The following is a 24,502-nucleotide window of genomic DNA, read 5'->3' as shown; positions in this document are numbered from 1 at the left end:
CTGCATGGTGGGTAGTAGTGGGTTTCAGTAGGCCTTTAATGTTGTGCGTGGCTTTTAATCAGGAAAGAGGTTTTAGCACATCAACATCGAATCAATAACAGTCCTTTACAATCTCATTAATTGTATAGAAATGGCCAAGTCTTTCATTTTTTGGACCCAATAAAGGCTTGAATAATTACATCATTACAATAACAACAAACATAATTGTTAGTCTTACATGTAGTAATCAGTAACTAAGTACCAGTCGGGCAGGTGCCCCCTTGAAAAAATGTAATGCCCCCCCCTGAAATGTTTTTCTGCAATCTCAATTAACGGCCTCCTAGTGCAGTTGTCTAAACCACCTGGCACTTCTGCAAATACAAAAGCCCACAGAAGCTTTAGTGATTATGTAACAATGTACAACAACACAAAGACAAGGAAATCCCGCTAACAAGCTAGTCAAAAACTGTACAAACTCAACCCTCATTTTGGGATGCACTAGATACTGACAGCACGTATGCTCGACTAGCAGGTCGGCATACAAGCGTAACCGATTGGAAAAGGAAAAAAATGGAAGCTGCAACCCGCTCATAACTTCCACGTTCAAACACAAAATGCAGTGAGACCACTGTTGGGCAACACCGCTAAGCCTACCAGGGATTTCTCTTCTTTAAACTTTCAATGACCATTACAAGAAGTACACTTACCATCCGGGTCTTAATAACAACTGCAGCTGAAAAAATCATGGAAAAAATGTGATCTGGACTCACGCCAAACTTCAGCACATATGAGGCACATGACATCACAGGGAAAAGCCTCTAACACGCTCATCAGTAACAGCTCCGCCAAGACTTCACAAGGCAATCAAAGAAAGAGCTGACACAATGCGAAAAATGCTCATAAACAAAACCGGACTACAAATTGACCACGCAAAACCAAACTTGTACTTACTGAAAAACATTGGATGTTTAAGACGAGCACCCACTTAGTACGGCAGGCTCTGGGCCTTATTCACAAATGGGGAGATGCGACTGAAGTTAAATGTGCACAAAATATTACTTAATACAACAAAAATGGAGTATGACAGTTAACAAAAGACAAAAAAAATGTCCAAAGCAAGCAAATGTGCAGAAAACAGGAGTGGATCAAGGCCCCACCCAGGCAGGACTGAGCAGAGCAGCCAATTAGCAGAGAGTGGACAACTGGAGCAGCCAGCTGATATTTCTTCCCTGCAATTAGCCAAATCAGTGCGGGTGTGGGACATGAAAATATGTTTTTATACCAAATAATATATCGCGAGAATCGTCCTGAATCGAGAACCGTGTTAAATTTGAGAATCAATTCTGAATGACATTCTCATCAGTTACCTGCTCAGTGGCTATGTGGTCAGAGTGTCCGCCCTGAGATCGGTAGGTTGTGAGTTCAAACCCCCGAGTCATACCAAAGACTATAAAAATGGGACCCATTATCTCCCTTACCAGTCAGCATCAAGGGTTTGAATTGGGGGTTAAATCACCAAAATGATTCCCGAGTGTGGCCACCGCTGCTGCTCACTGCTCCCCTCACATACCAGTGGGTGGAACAAGGGGATGGGTCAAATGCAGAGGTTAATTTCACCACACCTAGTGTGTGTGTGGCTATCAGTGGTACTTTAACTTTAAGTCATGATTGATATGAGGGTTTTTTTGTGATCAATCACATACAAGTTAAAGGCCTACTGAAATGAGATTTTCTTACTTAAACGGGGATAGCAGGTCCATTCTATGTGTCATACTTGATCATTTCGCGATATTGCCATAATTTTGCTGAAAGAATTTAGTAGAGAACATCAACGATAAAGTTTGCAACTTTTGGTCGCTAATAAAAAAGCCTTGCCTGTACCGGAAGTAGCAGACGATGTGCGCATGATGTCACGGGTTGTGGAGATCCTCACATCCTCACATTGTTTATGATGTGAGCCACTAACAGTAAGAGCAATTTGGACAGAGAAGGCGACGATTTCCCCATTAATTTGAGCGAGGATGAAAGATTTGTGGATGAGGAAAATTAGAGTAAAGCACTTAAATATAAGATAAAATTTAAAAAAAGGCAACAGCTCCAGGCAGCGTAGTGTGAGCGTTTCAGATGTAATTAGACACATTTACTAGGATCATTCTGGAAAATCCCTTATCTGCTTATTGTGTTAATAGTATTTTAGTGAGATTATAAAGTCATACCTGAAAGTCGGATGGCTGCAGTGAACGCCAGTGTCTCTGAGAGAAGCCGAAGAGCCAAGATCACAGCTGCCTTTTTGAGCTGCAGGATGAGGTCGCGTAATCCACTCGAGTCTCCGGTAAGAGCCGACTTGATATTACAATTTTCCCATCCAAAAACTTGCTGGTTGACGTAGAGAAACATGTTCGCTTGACCGCTCTGTGTTAAAGCTTCACAACAAACAAAGAAACACCGGCTGTCTTTCGGTTGCTAAAGGCAGCTGCAATCCACAGCTTTCCACCAACAACATTCTTATTTGACGTCTCAATTATTAATTGAAAAAATTGCAAAATATTCAGCAACACAGATGTCCAAAATTCTGTGTAATTACGCGATGAAAAACTTTTAGCCGTAAGTGGTGCTGGGCTAATATGTCCCCTCCAACCAATAACGTCACAAACATGCGTCATCATACGCATCATCATTCCGCGACATTTTCAACAGGAAACTCCGCGGGAAATTTAAAATTGTAATTTAAGTAAACTAAAAAGGTCGTATTGGTATGTGTTGCAATTTTAAGATTTCATCATTGATATATAAACTATCAGACTGCGTGGTCGGTAGTAGTGGGTTTCAGTAGGCCTTTAACTTTCAACGGTCTAGTTTTTGTACTTTTTAAAGACAACAACCATAGCATGCAGTCGATTGTCTACAAACCCATATTTGGACAAATATCAGTAAGTCAAAAACCATCAATACATTTACGGTTGGGTGGTTTGTTTTGTTCTTGTTGTTGTGTTTTTATTGTTGTTGTCATCACTTTCCAACAAATTGGGCACACTTGTTCGATCGTCTTAGTTGATGGGCTCATATTGCTCTCTCGTTTCAAGCCAAAACATTTCCAAACTGGCTTTGCAACCGTCTTTTTTCTTCTAAGTTTTTTTCTTCTCCCCTCACCTCTCAGGGGGTAGAACAAGGGGATGGGTCAAACACAGAGAGTAATGTCACCACACCTTTTGATTGATAAATTGATTGATTGATACTTTTATTAGTAGATTGCACAGTTCAGTACATATTCCGTACAATTGACCTTTAAATGCTAACACCCGAATAAGTTTTTCAACTTGTTTAAGTCGGGGTCCACGCTAGTGTGTGCGTGACTATCAGTGGTACTTTAACTTTAACTTTAATTTAATCATAACCTACGAATCGGATCGAATCGTGAGTTGTTTTAAGATTCCAATCGCTAAGATTCATACATGCAAACCATGCAATTGTCTAATGACTTCTTCCGAACCGAGTCGGGGCTTTTCTTCCTGTCACACACACACACACCAGTGACCTGGAGCGTAGCGGACAGACAAAACACAGCAGCACAACACTGTTTGCCGAAGTAGGCTCTCTTTTGCCTCCTAATCAGTAATTCCGACTTTTACGATTCCAGTAATTTCAATGGAACAATTCAAACACACACACACACAATAACACGCGCACACACACACACACACACACACACACTTCCGCCCAAAGCGGTCAAACACGTTCATTCATTCTGTGTTAAAGAGGCTGTAACAGTATTGCTACTATTTAACCCAGCGGCCCAGTAAATGGGCCCGTGCTGGTGTCAGGACCTGGCTGTCAATGTGAAGGCTCGGTCAACTATTTGTTTGCTTGGCGCTTCTCTTCTCTTGGACCTCGCTGAATATTTCATCAGTTTTATGGCGCCGGCGAAGTGAAGCATGGCCGACTTGTTGGGCTGCCATTCGGCTTGTTGGGGCATGTTTTTAATAGCTGGACACAATTAAAGTGACTGGGGGGAGAGCAGGCTATGCAAATAACACCTGCTTAGTGGGGGGAAAGTAATTAGCTCATGGGTTGAGGTGGGATAATGAAGAGCCCATTAGTCCTGCTGAAGTAAACTTTATAGGACACATCATTAAACTGATCCAACCAGGAAGTGGAGGGCCAGCATGTATTTCACATGTACGATACGCAGCATGTCGGACAAATTTGGACCGACAAGACAAAATAATTGTTTTATCATATCCACAAACAAAAACAAAGCCTCTGTTAATTGTTTTAGGTCCACTGGCTATCTGCCATAATCTGCTGGCATCAGTGTAGGAAGCAAAATATTTGTTATGAAAGATCAGGCTGGCTCGTTTTCAAGGCAGCTTACCAAAGGAAATTAATGTTCTTATTCTTTTCCTCCCATTGCTTTGTGTCCAATATTTACAACGTGTAGTAAAACACCAACGGGCGTACATCATTTTGGGAAAATCTATGAAAAAAATCACTTTTTATATGTTGTTGCTCATATTTAAAGCAGCGGTCAGGAAGAGTTGTTTTCAGGATCACGGGCTACTTTTGAGCGTGCGCGCCAAATAAAAATGTTATGATTTAAGTATACATATAAAAGTATTGCACCCTGTTTTAAATAGTAAACTCAGTGCCGATAATAACTTTAATAATACTGGCTGGTCCAACAATATTAAAAACCACGAACATAGAGTGCCAACCATACTTATTGCAAGCAATTGTAGCATTCTCACCAATGCTAGTTTAATTAGCATATTGATCACCCCACAAATTCCAAGGCTAATCAATTAATATTTTTATAAAAAAATTTTTCAATATCAGGAAAATAGTATTTTCCATAGCTGCTCAAATGTTGTTGGATGACTCATTTGCTTATTTTCAAAATAGCATCACAACTCCTTAGTCTGATGGTTTCATTTGTCAGGTCCAGGGTTGTGTATGTGAGTGACAGGAAGAAAAGCTTGCTTAGGGAGAAGTAATTTGCGTATATGAATTCCTAGACCCCAAATATAAGATAATCTGTCTTTCAGACCTTTTTCATAGATTCATAGGTAGTCCTACATTTGGTTCAATGTTGCATGACTCGATTTCATTTTTATTAAAAACATTTTAGAAGAACCGTCTCGGTTATAGTACAGCATGTAACAAACTAGTCTGTTTCAGGGATCTAGTACCCAAACAAGGAATCTCACGTGTTGGTGACTCCGCGTCATTATTTTTTTCATTAAATGCAACTGCAAAACAAGCCACCATAGGGCCAAAGAAAGTTGCAAGTGCCAGCCCTTTGATGAAGAAGGTGAGAAGCACAAGTGAATTAAAAAAAAAGAGCTCATAGTAATGTGTTCTATTATTGCACTCCCATCCTCCTTCTTCACTCGTCACCATCTTTGTCAGCAAATCTTCAAGAAAAGGTCAATGTACTGTTACATTTGATCATTTAAATGTATTTTGCATTATTCTCTATAAAATGGGTTTTGTATTGATATTCTCAGAATCAGAATCAGAATCAGCTTTATTGTCATTACGCAGGGTAACGAGATTGAGGCCATTCCATACAGTGCGATGTGTGCATGCAAGAAAACAATGTGTAAATATATAAAAATATGAACAAATATTGTTGATTGTTTAAAAGGAATTCATTGGATTGACATTATTTCTAATCAGACCTTTTATTCCACATCAGGCCGTTAAGCGTTATTCTCACTTAATATAATCTAAGCAGATTATCCCAATATGTCGGTGTTATTAAATCACCTGAGCAAAGCAGAAGAGCGACGGAGCGTGGGCCTTGTCTTCAGCATCACACACGACTTCAGAGTCACGCTCTGCTGCTTTTATTAATCCCTTTAGCCAATATCAAAATAGCGTCTGCAAAGAAGCCGTAATGATTTCAACTGTTTTTATATGCAAGACAATTAGAGCGCAATTAGTTGATTGAGGCGATAACGGCGGCTAATCACAGCTGAAAGGGCCGCGCCTTTCCATGCATGTCATTTCCACCAACCTGTCAGCCGCCGCCTTGACGCCGGCCTGATTAGCCGAGCGGCGTCGTGAGCTCACTCCTGTTTATGATCTCGCCATCTAATCACCCCGTGTGTGCATTTCTGCATCTTTACATATTTGAAGCCGTGTGTTTCTGTAACGTGCGTGTGTGCATCACCTCCTACTTTGTCCACTTTCATCAACCCAACCTCAAACATCCATTCTAGCTTCAAAACAGAAGATAAAGATTTGATACTCACTTTTCTTTCCTTGAACTGCATACTGACCCCAGCACTAACTGTACACTTTTAGGGCCCCTTGATTGCGACAGCTTTTACAAATGGATACCATTGAACAGGTGGCCCGCTTGCCATCTCATCAGAGGTATTGCATTCTATTTGTGCATTTCTGTCATTCCACTCTACCACATCGCCACTCTCCTCTACGCGACAGTCAAGTGTGAGTGGGACTCAGCAGCCACATTAGCACCAAGCAGTACACTTAAGTGCACTTACAGTTGTGAAGGGATTCATGTGGCCCCGTTCCTGGGTGGATCTCACGTGAGAGGAAGGCAGGGGGGGGGAATCAGCAGTCTGCTGAAAATGATGGAAAGTGCCACTCTACATAGCAACTGAGGCTGTTGTCAAACTTGTATTGACGTGTTAAGTTATTTAACTCTCTACTGCCACCTGGCGCTAAAGTGTATAACTTGTCACGTTTAATGTGTCAGGTAAACCGTGTCTAATGGAGCCATATGAATCCCCTTACTGCTGTAAGTTTCCATCCGGAAAAGTCTGACATCAGAACACAGTGGTTCTTAAAACTTTTTTCACCAATTATCACCTCAGAAAACACTTGGCTCTCCAAGTACCACTATAAAGGCCAACATTAAAATACACTAGCATAGTAGGCCTAAGTGTTCACTAAAAACAAGGCAAAGGTTTTATTTCACAATTACCGTATTTCCTTAAATTGCCGCGGGCATATAGTAGGCGCTTGCCTTGAATTACTGCCGGGTCAAACTGGCTTCCCAAAATAATTAGCGCATGCTTAGTATTACCGCCTGGTCAAACTCGTGACATCACGAATGACACTTCATCATTTTCAAAATGGAGGAGGCTGATTTCAACACCGGTAATTTGAAATCGCATAAAGGGAAGAAAATTAAGAGCTATTCAGTAGGATTTAAGGTCCAAGCTTACATCACACTCGAAATTTTTACTGCATACCTTTGGTAAGTGCCGGAGTGAGAAGAGGTTTTAAAATAATTAGCGCATGCTTACTTTTACCGCATGCCTTTGGTAAGCGCAGGAGTGAGAAGAGGTTTTAAATTAATTAGCGCCCCAGCGGCAATTCAAGGAAATACGGTATATTTTGGCCACTATAACATTACACACAGTTTGAACAATAACACTGTGTTTGAATATGTAATTATGTAATTATTGGGTTTACCACTAGATCAGTCCTTCTCAAATAGTGGGGTGCGTGTGACATGCTTTTTTACCCGTACCAGAATATGACAAAGCGTATGGAACACTTGGCTTCACTGTAACCACAGTGGGAGACAAGGAAAGACCGGTGTGTTGTTTACTTTAATTTTAAAAAACTTACAATGTTATGTAGAGGTATCGGTAGAACAATGTTATAGACATAATACCCTATTTACAGTCAAGGTGGAAAAGGGGGGGTGCCAAAAAAAATTGTTCTTACTGGGGGGGCGATATAGAAAATATTTGAGAAGCACTGCATTAGATGGGGCCCACATACCACGAGTGTTGCACCTACCACAGTTTGAAAATCCCTGTCATTGCAACAAAGAAGGGAAGCCAATAAAAGTGTCCTGCATTTCACGTTACAAAGTGAAACTTCCAGATCAAATCAGAAATGTTCTTTGTATGCTGTTGACCAATCAGGAGACGGCCTTTAGCTCCTCCCTTTTAGTTCGATTCCAACAGCGTAGGTGCACTAAAATGCTGACTTTCCAGTGACGTTATAAAAGCAAAATCATGCTAGGTCATTACTGGTCCCAAACTAAATGATCAAACTTAAAGCTTTCATTGATGGGTGGTGAGCTCCAGACTATGTCTTAAGATGTGTAGTGAAGCCTGATTTATTTTTAAAGACGTTTAAGTTAAGTTAGACAGCACAAATACCGACATAAGTAGTGAAGTGAAGTGAATTATATTTATATAGCGCTTTTTCTCTATTGACTCAAAGCGCTTTACTTAGTGAAACCCAATATCTAAGTTACATTTAAACGAGTGAGGGTGGCACTGGGAGCAGGTGGGTAAAGTTTCTTGCCCAAGGACACAACGGCAGTGACTAGGATGGTGGAAGCAGGGATCGAACCTGGAACCCTCAAGTTGCTGCCACTCCACTCTACCAGCCTAGCTATACCGCCCAACAAAACAATAAAATACACAGATTCAGATGTTGTAATGAAAATTTAATCAAATGAAGACCTATATAAAACAGTAGGTTGCTGCATGACCTCAGATCAAAAAAAAAAAAAAAGTCACCACAGTAGTGAATGTGCAGATGGAGAAGTGTTAACGTGCAAGTGTGCTGAAGGAAGAAAATACACATCCTTGGCCTAGTAAATTAAAGTGCTGCTTGTATTGCACATAGCCCTATATTGCACACATAGTTAGTTAGTTTTAGTTATTTTATTATTCTTTGGTCATTGGTCAACAAAATAAACAAACAGTTTTACATAAACAAACAGTTGTACATTCATAAATTGAAAATGTTTCAGACCGAAAGGGTTTAGGCTGAAGTTGAACACCTATTGCGCCTAACTCTATAAACAATGTCAAATACAAGATGAGCTTCCAAAAAATATAAAATTTCCTTTGCACAGCATATTATAAATATACATTGTACACAACATAAACACTGTTCAATTATATACACAGTAAAGACGTGAAATTTCCTTGTAAATGTCATAGTTAAACCTTTGTACCAATTATATACCATATACAAACAATTATACTTATATACTTATATTTAGAAAATTGCACAAAAAGCATACAAAAATGTATCTGTGTATGACATATGGCACAAAATGTGATACACCACTTTTAGAATATAAATAAAAATAAAACTCCATTGGAACTAATGGCAAATATATCTTGTTGCATAATATATCTCTGCTCTTGTCCTTGATGAAGACACATCAGATACATTAGCCGAAAAAGAAGCTATTGTTTGGAGAGATTTTTTACAAAGGGAAAAAAGGCCAGTGCTCCCACTATTGTGGTGAGTTGTGTTTTCACGCACTTATTTTTGCTTTATTTATCTGTCACACGTGGGAGGCTGCCCAGTGAAAATAATGCCGACATAAAACTTGTACCTGCTGCAAAAAAAGGTTTGGGACCCCTGATATAGACAATATACGATATAAATGATATACAGTAAATATGGCCGACGATAGAGCTTATAATAATATCGTTATATCGTGATAGTGCATGTTAATGACGCATTCCAGCTGTGTTCTGCACATTTCACAGCGACTGCGTCCCCAACGCAATGTAGCACCCTTGCTAGTGGTGACCGTCCCTCAGTACATAGTCAATTCTAAGTCAGTAATCCTCATTTCCACGGTGGAAAATAAAAAACGGTTCTTGCATGTACCATTATCACTAGAGGACAGGGAATAGCTAAACATGGTACACTACGCACCCTAGGAACATATGCTAACCGATAAGCTGGAGCACTCGAATGTAAACAAAGGTGGGCGAACCAATACAGACATCGACAGTTATGATACCAAGAAGAGTATTAATGTATGGTCAATACTAAAGTAATTGGATTTATATTTTTTATTATGAAAATATATTTTTTTTGTTATTGCTTATAAAATCCCTGAACAATAGAATACTTTAAGGGCAACAAATAAAGGATTTCAAACCAGAGCCAATAGTAAGAAATAATTTAGATACTTAACTGATATTCTGTTTTTGTGTTTTTGTCTGATTATAATTGTGATTAAAAAAAATTGAATCATTCAATGATCTTAAAAATGTGTAGTATCAGCATCAGCATCTGTATGACCAATACTGCCCCTGAATTTACTTGGTATTGGATCGATACCCAAATCTGTTATATCGGCCAACATGTATTTAAATTATCCAAACATTTGAAGATTTGATGCTTACTACATTTGAATAAAAGAGAAAGTCACCAGATATAAACCGTCAATTATCAAGTAGATTAATAATGGGTCGGACTAAACAATACATCTGGAAATGATGGGATATGTTACTGCACATGTCAGCAGTCAAATTAGTAGCTTCTGGAACTTGTTTGGAAATGGTTCTATCATCATTTATATATAAAGTATTAAACAGTGCGTTTTTCTTAATGGGATTAATAAAAGTCCATCCTTCATCGTTATCACAGGACGCTGCAATGGAAATTGTAATACAGATTGTTGGCCATATCGACCATCCCCAACTTCCTGTTTAAAGTAACCAAAATATTCCTACTGTACATTAAACATCAAAATATTCCTACTGTACATTAAACATCTGGACTAGCCAAATGGTGGCCCATGAATGACGTCACACCAAGGCCCTTAAAAACAGCAAAGTGTTCCTGTAACACAGACAATATAAATAGCCCAAAAAAAAGCCCTCTGCCCCAGTCCCTAACTTTCTAGAAATGTGGCCCCCAAAACAATTTAGTTGAATATATCTGCTTTACACACATTATGTGGGGTTTTGAAACATTTTCACATCAGGGCCCAACTTTTCCACTACTAGTTACTACTCAAATGTTAAAGCCCTACGCACAACTTTCCGCTTTGGTTGATTTTGGGGGCGCTAATGGACCTAGGTGGTAGTGTTTTGCAGGAAGAAGACCACATTTCCCATGAGGACTAGCGCAAAACTGACGTGATGTCCGCTGTAATATTGGCACACATATCACGTCTCTAACGGTTATGCTGATGTTAAATAGCAGACACTATCAAGAAATGATCTTGGATTGCGCTACAAACATGATGCTAAGACCAACAATGTATCGGGGGAATGCAGATCCAAAGCAAAGAAAGACCGGTGGGAGATTGTTTTCCAAGGAAGTAGTGTGAAACTATCCAGCTGGTGGCTATTTATTGCTATCATGCACATTTCCGATATCTAACATTAGCATTATCATTTTGACTTGAGCATCGAAAGTTACTTACTAGTTTAGCAGAAACAGAGGCAAGGCAGCATCGGATGAAAATCCCTCCTCATCTTTGCGCTCTGGCCAGGGAGGAAAAGCCGGCAATGTTGATCCCTCACTGTCCTTTTATCTGTGTAAGCTCCCTTTTTCTTTGTGTGTCTCCTCCGACAAAACTTTTCGTTTCTTTGGTTGTTTTGCAGCTTCAGCCACGATAGCAGTAATTACACGTAGGCGTTTTTCTTGTCCTTCTTTTAGTTTCCTGGCAGCATGCAGGCGTTTGCGTCGACTTCCGTTTTTTTAATGAATGGGAAAAGGGAAACTGACGTATGTTGTAAAGCAAGTCAGCACATTTGTAGTTTTTGTGTGGCAGGGTTCCTGCCACTCTCCTTAAAGTTGTTAGGTGCGAGTAAAAGTGATACAGAACCCCTCAGGGCATGACAGAGGTGTCATTAAATGAGTTGTAAGTCCATGTATCATCCTATAAGCAATGAATACAGTTTGTGAAGGTTGAAAAGTTATTTAGTGCTGCTTTAACACTGAAATAGTAATCTTAATCTTGAGTTTTTTAAATGATGTAAAACAATGTGTCACACAGACAAAAACCTTAGGCTTTGGTCAGGCTGATTACAAAAATAATATACTGCAAAATATCAATAGCTGATGAAAAATGTGAATGTGTTTCTTACCTAAACCCATCTATCCATTTTCTACCGTTTATCCCTTTTGGGGTCGCGGGGGGTGCTGGAGTCTATCTCAGCTGCAAGTCGCCACCTCATCTTACCTAAACTGTCAAAAGAAATACAGCTCCTCCACTAAAGTCATAATTTTTGCGGTTAAAAGAAACTTCTGTATGATTTTAAGCTCCAGACTTCTTCTATTTGTTTGAGATTGTCATTACTGCCACAAGTGGTGGAAAAGTGCATTACAATTGAGTACTACAGCTGAGAAACAGATTTTTTTGGCGGTCTTCACTCATGTGCCGGCAATGGGCACATGAGTGTTTCTTATGGTTAAGAAACACTGTAGTCGAATACCTTCATGTATCGATTGGAACTTCTAATCAAAGTACTGCTTGGTGGAAAGAAGGCAGAAATATTGGCACAAATCATCATTTCCTGTGACAGTAATGTTGCATAAATGCATGAAATATGGTTGTATGAGTCACTTTCACACGCACTGTCAGCTCTGTTGTTGTTGTTTTCATCTTATGGCAACATTTTTTTATTATTTACCATTTAGCCAAATCCAGCTCTCAAAGGACCGAGCGTCCATCTCACCTTTTCTCCTCTTTGACAATAAAACCATTCAAAGATCCTCCACATCTGCATGAGTGTTGTGTCACGGTGGTGCAACATGGCGCATGACGCTTGCCCCAGCATGATGGCCGTTCTCCTCCTCGCTTTGGGGTTGGCACCCGATCTGACCGCTGCTCTTCGCCGTACTCTCCTTCTCTCTCCAGCAGGGTTGATCTGGCGGCGCCAGAAAGACGGGAGCGAGTTTCTCATTGGCTTTGTGTGCAGGTGGCGCTACTGAGACACAGCGGACAGGCTAAAGGAGCAAAAGTGGTAACCACGTGAAGAAGAAGAAGAAGAAAAGAAAGCGCTGAGTCACCTCAGAAAAAGAACAACTGCTGTACAATATTCCAAACCTCCTATAACGTCGGCGCCTGCTTTGGTTTGATGTTCCACGTCTTTTTCCTCTCCTGTGTTTGGTTGCTTTTAGTTCCACACGACCTCCGTGTCCTTCTTTTATTTGGCAGGCGGCATAGCAAAGAAAATCTGCTCGTAACGTCTTTGTCTTGTTAGCTTGAAGGAGAAAATCACATTCAGGCTTTAACTGAAAAAAATAATGATAATGAAGTCGCTGTGCAAGGTTTGTAGATTTGAAAAAAAAAAAAAAAAAATCAATTTTAGGTCAAATCGGATACGAGGGTATCAAAGTAATAAATCTTAGTAGTGCTTTTATTTCTTGTGATGTCTCATTGTTGACCATGATGACCTACTTTTGGGCAATACAAAGAGGACTCCAATATTTTTATGGTCCTTTTTTATAAGTGTTGGGTTCTTTTTGATGTTTAGAAATATATAAATATAAATATATATATATAAATATATATATATATGCTATAACAAATTTCATATAACGACATTGTGAGTTGAAAGTTGAGAAAAAAGAAATGTAGCTGTACATATTATTCCATCATATAACCAACTCAGTGAGAGAATAGCATATTTTTGTGATGGTGTGTCCAAGAACCTGTGTGAATCTTATTATTATTATTATTATTATTATTATTATTATTATTATTATTATTATTTGTCTCTCCCGCTGCTGACAGCAACACAACACATTTGCTGTGTAAATAAGCCGAGCTCAACCATTTTACAAAGTGTCGAACCAGCAAACTTCCATTTTATGTATTTCAGAAAAAAAAACTAGAAAAAAAGCAAAATGACAGCCAAAAAAGATCCGGATTGTTCAACTGAGAAAAAACAAAACCAAACAGATTTGAATCCAAAGCACAGTGTAGTACTTTTACATTACATGTTGTGCACACCTGGACACTTTTCTACTCCTCTTGGTTGGCTTTCTTTTTCATCCCACTCCTTCCCAGAATCTTCTTGGGAATATTTGGGCTCAGTCTGCTTCTTTTTTTGTTTTTCTTATGATTTTTGGACTCAATTAGGAAAGGTTTTTTGATACCATACCTCAGCCTTGTGACTTGTATTGGTGAGCGGCAGGCAGGTTGAATTTATTGTCCCGTGAATGGAAGGAGTAAAAAAAGAAGAAAAAAAAACACTGAAAAGTTTCCGAGCAATCGTTGCACTGTGAGTAGTGAAGTTCTTTGCACATTTTCATAACATGCTTGGGATTTCTCCGACTTAACGGCTGGCTAAAGAGCAGCTGACATGTTTGATCAGACCCATCTGACGCTATTTATTCGGGGTCACACACTGAACAACACACACCTTTTTCTCGCAGTAATACAGTGGGTAGGGGATCCATATGGCCCCATTCGACGCGGTTTACCTGACACATGAAACGTGACGCATTGGGGGGCGGGGCACAAACCAATTTAGCCGCCAGAAGGAAATAGAGAGTTCAATACCTTAAAATGTGTTTTGTGGCAATTCCGATTTTGACCACAGTGTCAGTTGCTCCGTAGAGTGGCGCTTTCCGTCATTTTCAGCAGACTGCATTGCAAAATATTCACCCCCGAAGGAAGCCATATGAATCCCCAACAAAAAAAACGCGCTCTCGTCCGTGTCTTTTTCCTGGACCGAGCCGACGGTGCGTATCGCTCAACTTTGTAGCCTTTCACATTTCAAGCATTTCTTTTTGCAAACAACCAGGTCAGGATCCTGGAAACTTTTAGCGGTATGGCGTTGTGATCAATTTAAAGGACAAAAAAAAAAAAATGTAATTGTAATGTTCTCATGTAAAAAAAAAAAAAAAAGATAAAAAGATGCTTCTTTGCTGATTTTTTTGTGGTTTCTCTATGAATACTAATTGTACTTCTACTATTAAAATGTACTGTGCATCCATTGCTTTCTCTCTCCATCCTCTGAGGTTGTTTTGTTGCTCATTCATGTAATCATGGGTGTGTAAAGAAATAACTTGTAAACACAGTGCTGTCTTTGCTAGCAGTCTAGTGCTTCATTGTTGTTCTTCTCCCTCCCCCGGCCACCGCCTCTAAGTACAAGTAGATGTTCTGAGTATGTTAGTAGTAGTGAGTGTAGTGACCTAGGACCAGTCAGATATACAGTAAACCTTTCTCTCCGTGACCCTCTTCAAACTTGGACCGTTTTGTTTAGGCTCCCAATTTTTTTCCCTCGCCTCTCTCGCGTGGTTTCAGCCAACCAAAGCTCTCGTGGATGGACGATAGAGAGAAAGAAAATACAAATAAAAATACTTGCTGGGAGGTGGAATTGTACACAAGGCATTATTTGGATAACCCACCCTTGAATGTTTTTAAAGGGGTGTGCCATACTACCTTAAATGCTAACGCTAGATATGCAAAACCTTGTTTTTACAGAATGCTAGAAGCAGTCACTTCATAAAAAGTGTCGTTTTCTTCTGATTCACGGGCATTAATAGTGTGAGAGACAAACTGGTGCATCCAACCTCAAATAATGGCCAAATAGGTGTCTTACTCAACTGCAGAGAGCACCAGGCCTTGTTTTAAGAACACGACGGTACTTTCTCTAATAAGCCACGCGTTTATTCCAGCGTCTGAGGCCTTACTGAAGTGTTACAAATAGGAATTGTACGCGACAAAGCCCAAGTATGTCAGGATGTGCGTACTTTTGTACGCTACAGAGATTTAAGACAAGTATTTCTTCACGTACGTACTTGTGTGGTTTGTTACACGCCGGCCTGATTCACACCCACCTGGGAAGTGAGGCTTTCTTTGTGCAGGCGTGAAAACTGTGCCAAAGTCCTCACGCGTAAAAACCGCAGACTCGCAGACTCGTTTTATGCATGCACACTTAGAGAGGCCACGCCCACGCTGAGTTTGGTTTTAACACGTGAAGACTTTGCCAGTGTTTTGGCGCCGTACAAAATATGCTAACTTTCTAGGTGGTGTCTTTCCCTTTCTCCATGAGCGTGACGTTCCATCCTTTCAGTATTAGAGTCGGGCATTGAAAGAAAATAAAACCCGCTTCTTTCTGATTGGTCACTTCAAACGCGCAGATAGTCGTTTTTACGGGTGAGGATTTCGGCACTGTTTGGACTGATGCCAATGTCCTTGTTTAAACCATGTGTAAGCGTAACATTGACTATACACACTTACTCCTAGGAACCAAAAGTCGAAAATTGACTATACACACTTACTCCTAGGAACCACAAGTCAAACATTGACTATATACACTTACTCCTAGAAACCAAAAGTCTAGCATTGACTATACACACTTACTCCTAGGAACCAAAAGTCGAAAATTGACTAAACACACTTACTCCTAGGAACCAAAAGTCTAGCATTGACTATACACCCTTACTCCTCGGAACCAAAAGTCGAACATTGACTAAACACACTTACTCCTAGGAACCACAAGTCGAACATTGACTATACACACTTACTCTTAGGAAACACAATTCGAACACTGACTATACACACTTACTCCTAAGAACCAAAAGTCGAACATTGACTATACACACTTACTCCTAGGAACCACAAGTCGAACATTGACTGTACACACTTACTCCTAGGAAACACAATTCGAACATTGACTATACACACTTACTCCTAGGAACCAAAAGTCGAAAATTGACTATACACACTTACTCCTAGGAACCACAAGTCAAACATTGACTATATACACTTACTCCTAGGAACCAAAAGTCGAAAATTGACTATACACACTTACTCCTAGGAAACACAATTCGAACATTGACTATACACACTTACTCCTAGGAACCAAAAGTCGAAAATTGACTATACACACTTACTCCTAGGAACCACAAGTCAAACATTGACTATATACACTTACTCCTAGAAACCAAAAGTCTAGCATTGACTATACACACTTACTCCTAGGAACCAAAAGTCAAAAATTGACTATACACACTTACTCTTAGGAAACACAATTCGAACACTGACTATACACACTTACTCCTAAGAACCAAAAGTCGAACATTGACTATACACACTTACTCCTAGGAACCACAAGTCGAACATTGACTGTACACACTTACTCCTAGGAACCAAAAGTCGAAAATTGACTATACACACTTACTCCTAGGAAACACAATTCGAACATTGACTATACACACTTACTCCTAGGAACCAAAAGTCGAAAATTGACTATACACACTTACTCCTAGGAACCACAAGTCAAACATTGACTATATACACTTACTCCTAGGAACCAAAAGTCTAGCATTGACTATACACCCTTACTCCTCGGAACCAAAAGTCGAACATTGACTAAACACACTTACTCCTAGGAACCACAAGTCGAACATTGACTATACACACTTACTCTTAGGAAACACAATTCGAACATTGACTATACACACTTACTCCGAAGAACCAAAAGTCGAACATTGACTATACACACTTACTCCTAGGAACCACAAGTCGAACATTGACTGTACACACTTACTCCTAGGAACCAAAAGTCGAAAATTGACTATACACACTTACTCCTAGGAAACACAATTCGAACATTGACTATACACACTTACTCCTAGGAACCAAAAGTCGAAAATTGACTATACACACTTACTCCTAGGAACCACAAGTCAAACATTGACTATATACACTTACTCCTAGAAACCAAAAGTCTAGCATTGACTATACACACTTACTCCTAGGAACCAAAAGTCGAAAATTGACTAAACACACTTACTCCTAGGAACCAAAAGTCTAGCATTGACTATACACCCTTACTCCTCGGAACCAAAAGTCGAACATTGACTAAACACACTTACTCCTAGGAACCACAAGTCGAACATTGACTATACACACTTACTCCTAGGAAACACAATTCGAACACTGACTATACACACTTACTCCTACTAGGAAACACAAGTCAAACATTGACTATACACACTTACTCCTAGGAACCAAAAGTCTAGCATTGATTATACATACTTACTCCTAGGAAACACAATTCGAACATTGACTATACACACTTACTCCTAGGAACCACAAGTCGAACATTGACTGTACACACTTACTCCTAGGAACCACAAGTCGAACATTGACTATACACACTTACTCCAACTAGGAAACACAAGTCAAACATTGACTATACACACTTACTCCTAGGAACCAAAAGTCTAGCATTGATTATACATACTTACTCCTAGGAAACACAAGTCGAACATTGACTATTCACACTTACTCCTAAGAACCAAAAGTCGAACATTGACTATACACACTTACTCCTAGGAACCACAAGTCGAACATTGACTGTACACACTTACTCCTAGGAACCACAAGTCGAACATTGACTATACACACTTACTCCTACTAGGAAACACAAGTCAAACATTGACTATACACACTTACTCCTAGGAACCAAAAGTCTAGCATTGATTATACATACTTACTCCTAGGAAACACAATTCGAACATTGACTATACACACTTACTCCTAGGAAACACAAGTCGAACATTGACTATTCACACTTACTCCTAGGAACCAAAAGTCTAGCATTGACTATTCACACTTACTCCTAGGAACCAAAAGTCTAGCATTGACTATACACACTTACTCCTAGGAACCACAAGTCGAACATTGACTATACACACTTACTCCTACTAGGAAAACAAGTCAAACATTGACTATACACACTTAGTCCTAGGAAACACAAGTCGAACATTGACTATACACACTTACTCCTAGGAACCACAAGTTGAACATTGACTATTCACACTTACTCCTAGGAACCAAAAGTCTAGCATTGACTATACACACTTACTCCTAGGAACCACAAGTCGAACATTGACTATACATACTTACTCCTACTAGGAACCACAAGTCGAACATTGACTATACACACTTACTCCTAGGAAACACAAGTCGAACATTAACTATACACACTTACTCCTAGGAACCACAAGTCGAACATTGACTATACACACTTACTCCTAGGAAACACAAGTCGAACATTGACTATACACACTTACTCCTAGGAAACACAAGTCGAACATTGACTATACACACTTACTCCTAGGAACCACAAGTCGAACATTGACTATACACACTTACTCCTAGGAAACACAAGTCGAACATTGACTATACACACTTACTCCTAGGAACCAAAAGTCGAACATTGACTATACACATTTACTCCTAGGAACCACAAGTCTAGCATTGTTTATACACACTTGCTCCTGGCAACCAAAAGTCGAACATTGACTATACACACTTACTCCTAGGAACCAAAAGTCGAACACTGACTATACGCACTTACTCCTAGAAACCACAAGTCGAACATTGACTAAACACACTTACTCCTAGGAACCAAAAGTCTAGCATTGACTATTCACACTTACTCCTAGGAACCAAAAGTCGAACATTGACTAAACACACTTACTCCTACTAGGAACCACAAGTCAAACATTAACTATACACACTTAGTCCTAGGAAACACAAGTCGAACATTGACTATACACACTTACTCCTAGGAACCACAAGTCGAACATTGACTAAACACACTTACTCCTAGGAACCAAAAGTCTAGCATTGACTATACGCACTTACTCCTAGGAAACACAAGTTGAACATTGACTATTCACACTTACTCCTAGGAACCAAAAGTCTAGCATTGACTATACACACTTACTCCTAGGAACCACAAGTCGAACATTGACTATACATACTTACTCCTACTAGGAACCACAAGTCGAACATTGACTAAACACACTTACTCCTAGGAACCAAAAGTCTAGCATTGACTATACGCACTTACTCCTAGGAACCAAAAGTCGAACATTGACTATACACATTTACTCCCAGGAACCACAAGTCTAGCATTGTTTATACACACTTGCTCCTGGCAACCAAAAGTCGAACATTGACTATACACACTTACTCCTAGGAACCAAAAGTCGAACACTGACTATACGCACTTACTCCTAGGAACCACAAGTCGAACATTGACTAAACACACTTACTCCTAGGAACCAAAAGTCTAGCATTGACTATACACACTTACTCCTAGGAACCACAAGTCGAACATTGACTATACGCACTTACTACGAGGAACCACAAGTCGAACATTGACTAAACACACTTACTCCTAGGAACAAAAAGTCTAGCATTGACTATACACACTTACTCCTAGGAACCAAAAGTCGAACATTGATTATACACACTTGCTCCTGGCAACCAAAAGTCGAACATTGACTATACACACTTACTCTTAGGAACCAAAAGTCGAACATTGCCTATACGCACTTACTCCTAGGAAACACAAGTTGAACATTGACTATTCACACTTACTCCTAGGAACCAAAAGTCTAGCATTGACTATACACACTTACTCCTAGGAACCACAAGTCGAACATTGACTATACACACTTACTCCTACTAGGAAACACAAGTCAAACATTGACTATACACACTTAGTCCTAGGAAACACAAGTCGAACATTGACTATACACACTTACTCCTAGGAACCACAAGTTGAACATTGACTATTCACACTTACTCCTAGGAACCAAAAGTCTAGCATTGACTATACACACTTACTCCTAGGAACCACAAGTCGAACATTGACTATACATACTTACTCCTACTAGGAACCACAAGTCGAACATTGACTATACACACTTACTCCTAGGAACCACAAGTCGAACATTGACTATACACACTTACTCCTAGGAAACACAAGTCGAACATTGACTATACACACTTTCTCCTAGGAACCAAAAGTCGGACATTGACTATACACATTTACTCCTAGGAACCACAAGTCTAGCATTGTTTATACACACTTGCTCCTGGCAACCAAAAGTCGAACATTGACTATACACACTTACTCCTAGGAACCAAAAGTCGAACACTGACTATACGCACTTACTCCTAGGAACCACAAGTCGAACATTGACTAAACACACTTACTCCTAGGAACCAAAAGTCTAGCATTGACTATACACACTTACTCCTAGGAACCAAAAGTCGAACACTGACTATACGCACTTACTCCTAGGAACCACAAGTCGAACATTGACTAAACACACTTACTCCTACTAGGAACCACAAGTCAAACATTAACTATACACACTTAGTCCTAGGAAACACAAGTCGAACATTGACTATACACACTTACTCCTAGGAACCACAAGTCGAACATTGACTAAACACACTTACTCCTAGGAACCAAAAGTCTAGCATTGACTATACACACTTACTCCTAGGAACCAAAAGTCGAACATTGACTATACGCACTTACTCCTAGGAAACACAAGTTGAACATTGACTATTCACACTTACTCCTAGAAACCAAAAGTCTAGCATTGACTATACACACTTACTCCTAGGAACCACAAGTCGAACATTGACTATACATACTTACTCCTACTAGGAACCACAAGTCGAACATTGACTATACACACTTACTCCTAGGAAACACAAGTCAAACATTGACTATACACACTTAGTCCTAGGAACCACAAGTCGAACATTGACTAAACACACTTACTCCTAGGAACCAAAAGTCTAGCATTGACTATACGCACTTACTCCTAGGAACCAAAAGTCGAACATTGACTATACACATTTACTCCTAGGAACCACAAGTCTAGCATTGTTTATACACACTTGCTCCTGGCAACCAAAAGTCGAACATTGACTATACACACTTACTCCTAGGAACCAAAAGTCGAACACTGACTATACGCACTTACTCCTAGGAACCACAAGTCGAACATTGACTAAACACACTTACTCCTAGGAACCAAAAGTCTAGCATTGACTATACACACTTACTCCTAGGAACCAAAAGTCGAACACTGACTATACGCACTTATTCCTAGGAACCACAAGTCGAACATTGACTAAACACACTTACTCCTAGGAACCAAAAGTCTAGCATTGACTATACACACTTACTCCTAGGAACCACAAGTCGAACATTGACTATACGCACTTACTACGAGGAACCACAAGTCGAACATTGACTAAACACACTTACTCCTAGGAACAAAAAGTCTAGCATTGACTATACACACTTACTCCTAGGAACCAAAAGTCGAACATTGACTATACGCACTTACTCCTAGGAACCACAAGTCGAACATTGACTATACACACGTACTCCTTGGAACCAAAAGTCGAACATTGACTATACACACTTACTCCTAGGAACCAAAAGTCGAACACTGACTATACGCACTTACTCCTAGGAACCACAAGTCGAACATTGACTAAACACACTAACTCCTAGGAACCGAAAGTCTAGCATTGACTATACACACTTACTCCTAGGAACCACAAGTCGAACATTGACTATACGCACTTACTACGAGGAACCACAAGTCGAACATTCACTAAACACAATTACTCCTAGGAACAAAAAGTCTAGCATTGACTATACACACTTACTCCTAGGAACAAAAAGTCGAACATTGACTATACGCACTTACTCCTAGGAACCACAAGTCGAACATTGACTATACACACTTACTCCTTGGAACCAAAAGTCGAACATTGACTATACACACTTACTCCAAGGAACCAAAAGTCGAACACTGACTATACGCACTTACTCCTAGGAACCAAAAGTCTAGCATTGACTATACACACTTACTCCTAGGAACCAAAAGTCGAACACTGACTATACGCACTTATTCCTAGGAACCACAAGTCGAACATTGACTAAACACACTTACTCCTAGGAACAAAAAGTCTAGCATTGACTATACACACTTACTCCTAGGAACCACAAGTCGAACATTGACTATACGCACTTACTACGAGGAACCACAAGTCGAACATTGACTAAACACACTTACTCCTAGGAACAAAAAGTCTAGCATTGACTATACACACTTACTCCTAGGAACCACAAGTCGAACATTGACTATACGCACTTACTACGAGGAACCACAAGTCGAACATTGACTAAACACACTTACTCCTAGGAACAAAAAGTCTAGCATTGACTATACACACTTACTCCTAGGAACCAAAAGTCGAACATTGACTATACGCACTTACTCCTAGGAACCACAAGTCGAACATTGACTATACACACGTCCTCCTTGGAACCAAAAGTCGAACATTGACTATACACACTTACTCCTAGGAACCAAAAGTCGAACACTGACTATACGCACTTACTCCTAGGAACCACAAGTCGAACATTGACTAAACACACTAACTCCTAGGAACCGAAAGTCTAGCATTGACTATACACACTTACTCCTAGGAACCACAAGTCGAACATTGACTATACGCACTTACTACGAGAAACCACAAGTCGAACATTCACTAAACACAATTACTCCTAGGAACAAAAAGTCTAGCATTGACTATACACACTTACTCCTAGGAACAAAAAGTCGAACACTGACTATACGCACTTACTCCTAGGAACCACAAGTCGAACATTGACTATACACACTTACTCCTTGGAACCAAAAGTCGAACATTGACTATACACACTTGCTCCTAGGAACCACAAGTCGAACATTGACTATACACACGTCCTCCTTGGAACCAAAAGTCGAACATTGACTATACACACTTACTCCTAGGAACCAAAAGTCGAACATTGACTATACGCACTTACTCCTAGGAACCACAAGTCGAACATTGACTATACACACGTCCTCCTTGGAACCAAAAGTCGAACATTGACTATACACACTTACTCCTAGGAACCAAAAGTCGAACACTGACTATACGCACTTACTCCTAGGAACCACAAGTCGAACATTGACTAAACACACTAACTCCTAGGAACCGAAAGTCTAGCATTGACTATACACACTTACTCCTAGGAACCACAAGTCGAACATTGACTATACGCACTTACTACGAGAAACCACAAGTCGAACATTCACTAAACACAATTACTCCTAGGAACAAAAAGTCTAGCATTGACTATTCACACTTACTCCTAGGAACCAAAAGTCTAGCATTGACTATACACACTTACTCCTAGGAACCACAAGTCGAACATTGACTATACATACTTACTCCTACTAGGAACCACAAGTCGAACATTGACTAAACACACTTACTCCTAGGAACCAAAAGTCTAGCATTGACTATACGCACTTACTCCTAGGAACCAAAAGTCGAACATTGACTATACACATTTACTCCCAGGAACCACAAGTCTAGCATTGTTTATACACACTTGCTCCTGGCAACCAAAAGTCGAACATTGACTATACACACTTACTCCTAGGAACCAAAAGTCGAACACTGACTATACGCACTTACTCCTAGGAACCACAAGTCGAACATTGACTAAACACACTTACTCCTAGGAACCAAAAGTCTAGCATTGACTATACACACTTACTCCTAGGAACCACAAGTCGAACATTGACTATACGCACTTACTACGAGGAACCACAAGTCGAACATTGACTAAACACACTTACTCCTAGGAACAAAAAGTCTAGCATTGACTATACACACTTACTCCTAGGAACCAAAAGTCGAACATTGATTATACACACTTGCTCCTGGCAACCAAAAGTCGAACATTGACTATACACACTTACTCTTAGGAACCAAAAGTCGAACATTGCCTATACGCACTTACTCCTAGGAAACACAAGTTGAACATTGACTATTCACACTTACTCCTAGGAACCAAAAGTCTAGCATTGACTATACACACTTACTCCTAGGAACCACAAGTCGAACATTGACTATACACACTTACTCCTA

At 39.8% G+C, this 24,502-nt stretch overlaps 1 protein-coding gene across 6 annotated transcripts in view; it reads left to right on the top strand.

Annotated features, from left to right (window-relative positions):
• Positions 1 to 13,945, top strand: part of msi2b (musashi RNA-binding protein 2b) — a 637,421-nt gene extending 623,476 nt beyond the window's left edge. For 5 of the 6 annotated variants that reach the window (XM_061897062.1, XM_061897059.1, XM_061897061.1 and 2 more), the window contains one exon: positions 12,660 to 13,945. In XM_061897062.1, the coding sequence (XP_061753046.1) occupies positions 12,660 to 12,716 (57 nt within the window). In that variant the 3' untranslated portion in view covers positions 12,717 to 13,945. Of the gene's footprint in view, positions 1 to 6,285; positions 6,358 to 12,659 lie in introns of all 6 variants that reach the window. The other variant, XM_061897058.1, reaches the window with a different exon arrangement.
• Positions 13,946 to 24,502: the final 10,557 nt, after the last annotated feature.

This window comes from Nerophis ophidion, linkage group LG04 (genome assembly GCF_033978795.1).
Source record: "Nerophis ophidion isolate RoL-2023_Sa linkage group LG04, RoL_Noph_v1.0, whole genome shotgun sequence".
NCBI lineage: Eukaryota > Metazoa > Chordata > Actinopteri > Syngnathiformes > Syngnathidae > Nerophis > Nerophis ophidion.
Note: the sequence above shows the minus strand (reverse complement) of the source record. Positions and strands in the feature narration are given on the sequence as shown.